Genomic DNA, 7760 nt, shown 5'->3' on the forward strand with positions numbered 1-7760 from the left:
TGTATAATTTCCCCATGTTTCTATACCACTTGCAGTATTACTGTACATATCTGAAGGGTCTGTTGGAATTATACAGAGCAGGCAGTAAATCAGTTTCTTGTTGAAACATTGATTGCAAGGTTCTAACGGCAATTAGGGCATAATTGTGCTGACGGTATTTACTGTGCTTTGTGTGAATCTGCTGTACAATTTGAAAGCATCACACATTACACAAATCTTGTATACATGAATTACATTTTTATTTGTGGATAGGATCACCTTTCAGTATGATCTTACATTGATGATTGCTTTGGAAAATGGTAGCACCAGGGGCAAACATTTATTGCCTATTATATCTGATTGATTCCAATTCAGATTTGTGCTCTAGTCTATATGACTAATTGCTCACCAATACTTTTTGAATGTGCAAAGGTTGTTTGTTTTTCTATGTTGCCAAATGAAACCAGGGATGATAATATAGCAGTAGCATACCATTTCCATACAAACCACAGCTATTCAAATCAAATTTTTTGACAGCATTTAATCCAAAAGAGGAATTTACAGAATTCTGCTTTTTTGATTATGATAATACTCTATAGATTTATAATGTTTATATGTATGTACATATATGGCACTTGATGACATTAAATCAAGAAAATCCATTTGCCCACAAACGAAAGCAATGGGCGCTTGGGTGTAAATAAAAGAAAGAAAAAATGAATTTAAAAGTCCCAGGTGTCCACATTTGCAGTACATCCCCCCCAATTGAGTGATCACATAGGTTAAGGTCAATGGTGCAAGCTCAGGCAACCAAAACAACGATAGTGCTGACAGCAAAGATGTGAGATGAGTAATATACCGGAAGAATGTATATCATTTGAGTACATTTGACCCTAAAACTGCCAAATAATGTGTGTGTTTCATTGCTATAATGGTATGTGGTGTGTAAAACCGGTGGAATGTCGTAAAAACACCATCACAGCACAAATTGGATATATTTTGGCTAATTATTCATATATAGTGCAAGTATTTACTCCATGTTCAACAGCTGAAGTGAACGACAGAGTGAATGTCAACACATACATTATATGCTTTTAAGAAGCACTTTACAAAATATAGGCTAAACCATAATCTATAAACGTTGCATCAGTGCCTTCTCATAAATATATGACAAACGTTTGGTCCGTTTGTTTTTTAGTTGTCAGTAAAAGACAAATCAAATCAAAATATACACCACATTCTTCTTAAATATGTTTAAATTCTTTGTACAATTGTTCCATTCAGTGGTGCTGAAATGCACACCTCTCGCTCTTAAGCCGCATGCAAAAAATAAATAAAAAATACGCTACATATTTGCTACAACTTCTTCGGTGGTTTATCTACTTCTGTGTCTGATACCACACAGCAAAGCAATACACCAGTTGGAAAAATCCAACGCATGCGACACACTGCACGCAGTGCTACGCACCACAACCTTGTCCAGCAGATGAGTCGCAGTGGTGCGGATTGCCTCCCATTTGAAATGAATGGCCCTCCGCGAGAACCCATACAGTTTTGACGCAACCGGTGTCCACGAGGCTTGTCTTGGGCCTTCTCAATATGCTACACATAGGCAGAGTCACTTGATTGTGTGCGGCCGAAATTGGGCATGCTCATTCTAGGCATGTCTTTGTTACGGATCTCGTAGATGGACTTCCTCCTGGCCTGCACGCCTTTGACAGCTACTTTGATCTTCTTCCAACCAAGATGATTGAGTTCAGCCAAGTTCAGGAGCACACAGACGCCACTGACCGCAAACATGAAGACCAGAAACACGGTCTTCTCCGTGGGTCTTGAAACGTAGCATTCTACATCTTTGATGCAGGGGTATCGATCACACTCATATACCGCGGGGACATTGAATCCGTACAGGAAATATTGACCCACCAGGAACCCTATCTCTAGCGCGTTTCGGAAAACCACTTGGATGATGTAGAATCTTGAGATGCCCTCCTGCCTCCTCATTTTAGACTTTCCACTAGTTCTCATGGCCGAATTTGGGATGTCCTTCACCTCCAAGCAGTCGGGCTCGGCTTCTTTGGTGGAGTTCTCCGTGTTCTGAAGTACTCCGTTTACAATAGTGTTTTTGATCTTTTTGCTGTCGTCTCTTTTGATGGAATCTTGGCGCTTGTCCAAGGAGAGGAACACGGTGGAGTACCCCCGCTCCAAGCGCTCCTTTTGCTTGGCGGACTGGTGCACGGAGTAGGTGATGAAACAGAGACTAGGGGTACACACCAAAATAATCTGAAACACCCAATATCTGATGTGGGAAATGGGGAACGCCTTGTCGTAGCAAGCCTGGTTACAGCCGGGCTGCAGGGTGTTGCACACAAACATGGACTGCTCGTCATCATAGACGGTCTCTCCAATGATCGCAACGATTAGAATCCGGAAAATCACCACCACTGTTAGGAGGATCCTACAAAACAAACAAGCACACAATCAAAATGTCGCTGTTAAGATGTGCAGAGATGATTGGCTTAATCATAAAACAAACAGATAGACAATTAGCGATGGCAAACTAATACTGGCTCTAGTGCACTAAACGGGCGCTTGGGAGCTGTCCAGTGCTGAAAGCCACTAGTCAGTTCTGAAAGAAAAGCGCAAAAGCACTATTCACCTCAAGCTTCAGCTCTCTTGTAACAAAATGTGCAAATGTAGTGTTTCCAAAAACATTATTCGTGAATGTTATGTTTATGCCATGATTCCCTATTGGTTCACATTTTTTGCATAGTCATGAATCTTTGTTTTTTGCGTTTTTGTACCGTTCTTCACGCTTAATCGCTTAGAGTAACCTACTTGGTCATCAAACACACACTCATGGTAAGACTTTTACAAAGCTATCCTCACGTTCCCTCTTACCTTCCGATCATAGTAGAGTGCTGTTGGACAGCTGCCTCCAAGAGACGCTCTAATATTGTCCACTCCCCCATTGTCATTCATTTGGAGATGATAGCACACCGTGCACCGTTCTTGTGGAATCTATTGTTTCCCTTGTTTTACTCTCCGGATGCTCCAATATCTGGAGAATGCATTGGTAACGCGCCGCTGCTGCGTGCGCTCCTGACTCCTGCCTTCTGCGCCTCTGCTAAAAGATCACTTGACAACCCAAGCACTTTTGCTCGCGCGAGTCTGAGTGCTGATTAGTAGAAAGCCCTCCTATTTTCGATGGCGCGCGCTGGACGGCAGGTCGCCCGGTGCTTGAATGGAGGGCAGTTGAGTATAATGTTGGTTGGGCGCTAATCCTGTTTTAAGTAGACTACCCTTGCGTCACGCGCAGACAGGTTGGTGGAGAGAGGCCAGAGACACCAGGTTTTTTTTTGTTTCATTATTCTCCAAGTATACTGCAGTAGATTCATCTTTAATAAAAAATAATTGGTTATAAGCTCAAATCACGGGGGATGGCTGTCGCCTGTAAGACAACCACATGACAGTGACAGAACGAATAGTGGCAACAGAGGAAGAGAGACAGAACGAGAGAGAGAGAAAGAGGGGGGGGGGGGGGTAGAAAGAGGGAGAATTGTTTTGTTTGTCTGTATTCCGTAGATTATTATCGTTGCAATGTTGGAGGGAGGGAAGGCAGATTGAAACATGCCTGCAGGGCTAAGCATTAATCGACCCTTGACCATGACAAGACATCCTACACATGATATCATTTTCCGATGGCTATAGAGTCTGTCTAAAAACAGATGTTTTCATTTTGTCTGTTTTAGGCAAAACAACAATCCAAGCATTTGTTGGAATGAAAACCAGGACAATTCCTTAGATAAACGTGGCTGTGCGATTACTAGGTTGAGTAACGCTTTAAAGGGTTGCCTCAGAGGGTCTAAAGATAGCAACAACTTACTTAGTGGACTGGCACAAGTAGTTATTTTTTATGTGTGTGACTGGACTTAACATGTAGGCCTATGTGACTAATCTTCCTACTAGGAAGTAGTTAGCCTGTGTTGTCAATGGATAGCCTATGAGTAAAGAGGTAGGTTTCTCCTGAATTATGAAACAACAATAAGCAATATGCTCCCTCAGGTTTTGAACAGATGATAGATGAGATAAAGATGGTATACAAGATCCTAGGTCTTGTTTATTTATAAGGCAAATAAATATCCACATAATATAAATTCATTCAGGAACCAGTAAAATAACCAAATATAAATTGCACTTTGGTGTAAACAAACTGTACATCATTGACAAAACATAAAACAGGGACCTGCCTGGATTTGTAACTTCCATATCGATCATAAACAAAATATCCATAGGCGGAGGTAATGTACAGAGTTTTTGCATCCGTGGGCGTCTGACTGTCGCAGGGGAGAGCAATTTGTCAATGGGGTGCTTAAAAGCATTTCCTGTGAACGATGGAGGGGCCTGCCTCGTCATACTCCTGCTTGCTGATCCACATCTGCTGGAAAGTGGACAGGGAAGCCAGGATGGAGCCGCCGATCCAGACGGAGTACTTACGCTCGGGGGGAGCGATGATCTAGAGGAGGGGGAAGAGGGAAAACCAATAAGCAAAAGTCCTCTCAGTATGTGGTGCATTATAATGCCTCATACAGTTCATTATTTGTGTTACCGTGATTGGTCATTAGTAACACTGTGAGATTGTAGTCAGGTTGGTCTTAGATGGTCAGTTTGTGGTCTTCAGTAAGCAGGTGAGACTTGAGAAGAATATTTACCTTGATCTTCATAGTGCTGGGGGCCAGGGCAGTGATCTCCTTCTGCATACGGTCAGCAATACCAGGGTACATGGTGGTGCCGCCGGACAGGACGTTGTTGGCATACAGGTCCTTACGGATGTCAATGTCACATTTCATGATGCTGTTGTAGGTGGTCTCATGGATACCAGCAGACTCCATGCCTGGTGAGATAGAAGAGAACATGTTGTAAGCGAAATGCTCTGGATTATGTCTAACTGGTGCTGAGATGGACAACTCCCTCACCACTTTATTAAAAACATATGTTTGGCAGTAGTTGGTGTAACGTCTTATGTAGCGGTTGTAAAGGCTATGTGAAAAAAAGGGGCCTTTTCTTGTCTTTTAAAGAGGTCAAAATGTGTTGATGGTCAATGAGTTACACAACATTTCTAAGATACCTACCGATGAAAGAAGGCTGGAAGAGGGTCTCGGGGCAGCGGAAACGCTCGTTGCCGATGGTGATGACCTGACCGTCGGGCAGCTCGTAGCTCTTCTCTAGAGAGGAGGAGGAGGCAGCGGTGGCCATCTCATTCTCAAAGTCCAGGGCCACGTAGCACAGCTTCTCCTTGATGTCCCGCACGATCTCACGCTCGGCTGTTACAGTGGAAGATTCAAAGTTGTAGCAGTTTGGTCAAAATGATGAAGAACAACAGACTACCATTCAATACCAAACACACCGTGTCCTCCTTATCGTGTATATGCCCCGGAATGACGGTCTCACCAGTGGTAACGAAGGAGTAGCCGCGCTCCGTCAGGATCTTCATCAGGTAGTCAGTGAGATCGCGACCGGCCAGATCCAGACGCATGATGGCGTGGGGCAGAGCGTAACCCTCATAGATGGGGACATTGTGGGTCACACCATCACCAGAGTCCAGCACAATACCTATAATATGAGGCAGAATAATATGTAAACCATGGAAATAGAATAGAACAGCTTCATGATTAATGGTGTAATCTATTTTTCACAATGAAAGGTTGCATGGGACTCAGTATTGCACCTCTTACATGTAACTGCATCTGCATGTTATGGAACAGAGTGTTTCTCCTCTGCCCGCTTCTCACCTGTGGTACGACCCGAGGCGTAGAGGGACAGCACGGCCTGGATGGCCACGTACATGGCGGGCACGTTGAAGGTCTCGAACATGATCTGGGTCATCTTCTCCCTGTTGGCCTTGGGGTTAAGGGGGGCCTCAGTGAGCAAGGTGGGGTGCTCCTCGGGGGCCACGCGCAGCTCGTTGTAGAAGGTATGGTGCCAGATCTTCTCCATGTCGTCCCAGTTGGTGATGATGCCATGCTCGATGGGGTACTTGAGGGTCAGGATACCTCTTTTGCTCTGGGCCTCGTCTCCTACATAAGAGTCCTTCTGACCCATACCCACCATCACACCCTGTAGAGGAAGGAAGGAAACAAACTTAGTCAAAACACAATTCCCCAAAGTCAAACAGACGGACAAATAAATGTAAGCTACTATAGCATAGAACATTCATTCACAATTAAATGGTCTATTGGTAAGGTAAAATACAATTGTAAGCAGATTATCAAGGGTAATGCATAATGTATGGACAATTAAGTCTGGAAAACACCCAGTTTGAAGGTTGCATCCTCATGAGTGTTTCATTGCTTTCATGCTGTGGACCTTACCTGATGACGGGGGCGACCAACGATGGAGGGGAACACAGCGCGAGGTGCGTCATCTCCGGCAAAGCCAGCCTTCACCAGACCAGAGCCATTGTCGCACACAAGGGCAGTAGTTTCATCGTCGTCACACATGATGTCAGTTGGGTTTCTGTTTTGACAAAACGTACATTACGGCTAAGTATAGGCCTACAGATGTAGGATCTTCATTTTAGCCAGTTTGCTACAGCAGGAAAATAATCCTGCATCAACAGGAAATTTACATTTTTGTAGGGGTTGATACATTTTTCGTAAAGGAAAATCAGTATAGGCCTACAGTATCCTACAGTATAAGGGCCATACAAGTCTAACAAACTTGTTTTAGGTCATTATTTATTTACATTTCTTTTAAAACCCTAGACTGGGCAGCACAATGTAAATGAATGTATTATTAATCTAATAATAATAATGATCTGTAGGTTATTATTAAATATGATGAATAATCCATTTCGCTTGTAGGTCTGAATCTGATGGAAAACAGACTAACAAAAATGTAAAAAAATATGTGCAACATTTAGGCTACAACAGCTACTTATTTGATCAATATCCAACAACAACAAAAAGGAGTGTCTTGAAAATTCAAGCTGTCAAATTTTAAATGAAAGCCAATTAGATCCAGTTGTCCGGTTGCAAACTAGAGAAGTCCAATTCAACATCTTTGAAGTGGCTCCTACCTAGGCCTAGGCTGCCAGTTTACCGTAGTAGAGTGACAAGTTGTCAGGTACTCACCAAGTAGCCTGTCCTCTGAATGAGCAGCGGTAGACTTGTGAGGGCAGACACCAATTTATACTCTACAAGTGCCACTACGCCCGGCGACCCCTTTCTCCTTATTTGGTAGCCAGCCCCGGCGCCATTGAGAGCGGAGTGGCCATGAACGGAAGAGCGGGAAGAACAGAGCAGAGGCTCGCTGACTCCTGAAGCCCCATGTATGGAAGGGAACCCGCGCGGACAGACACAGCTGTGTGACGAGGTGTGGAGGTATTCCCTCTATTTCTAACGCGTCAAAGTGAGTACACACAAAGAATAATGTTATTTGATGGCCTTAGGTTTCATTAGCATACGTGTTGTTCCCTCTTATAGAATTGACCATGCCATGGATTTAGGTTTAGGTCTATATTTTCAGGGATGGGTTATGTGAGGGTTAAAAAAAAATATGTGAATCAACCCATTTTATTTTAGCTCTTAGCAATGCTCTTTATTATGAATGATGACTTTAATGTTCAGTATATAAGACTCCATCCCTACTTGTGTGTGTGTGTGTGTGTGTGTGTGTGTGTGTGTGTGTGTGTGTGTGTGTGTGTGTGTTTGTATGTGTCACTGTCTGTGACTAATAGGTGTGATAAGGAATGCACGGTTAGGGCTTGCGTCATCCATCCA

General features: G+C 43.5%; 2 protein-coding genes across 2 annotated transcripts; both read right to left on the reverse strand.

Annotated features, from left to right (window-relative positions):
- Positions 1–214: 214 nt before the first annotated feature.
- LOC106571648 (gap junction delta-2 protein) lies at positions 215–3940 on the reverse strand. The gene is made up of 2 exons (XM_014144954.2): positions 2881–3940; positions 215–2437 (listed from the first exon to the last, which is right to left on the reverse strand). The coding sequence occupies exons 1-2, from the start codon at positions 2955–2957 to the stop codon at positions 1582–1584; spliced, it is 933 nt and encodes a 310-aa protein (XP_014000429.1). The 5' UTR covers positions 2958–3940; the 3' UTR covers positions 215–1581.
- Positions 3941–4074: 134 nt separating this feature from the next.
- actc2 (actin, alpha, cardiac muscle 2) lies at positions 4075–7256 on the reverse strand. Its single transcript, XM_014144953.2, has 7 exons — positions 7113–7256; positions 6351–6495; positions 5772–6096; positions 5431–5592; positions 5112–5303; positions 4692–4873; positions 4075–4495 (listed from the first exon to the last, which is right to left on the reverse strand). Exons 2-7 carry the CDS (start codon positions 6477–6479, stop codon positions 4352–4354), a joined length of 1134 nt encoding a protein of 377 aa, XP_014000428.1. The 5' UTR covers positions 6480–6495; positions 7113–7256; the 3' UTR covers positions 4075–4351.
- Positions 7257–7760: the final 504 nt, after the last annotated feature.

Source organism: Salmo salar, chromosome ssa15, assembly GCF_905237065.1.
Source record: "Salmo salar chromosome ssa15, Ssal_v3.1, whole genome shotgun sequence".
NCBI classification, from domain to species: Eukaryota; Metazoa; Chordata; class Actinopteri; order Salmoniformes; family Salmonidae; genus Salmo; species Salmo salar.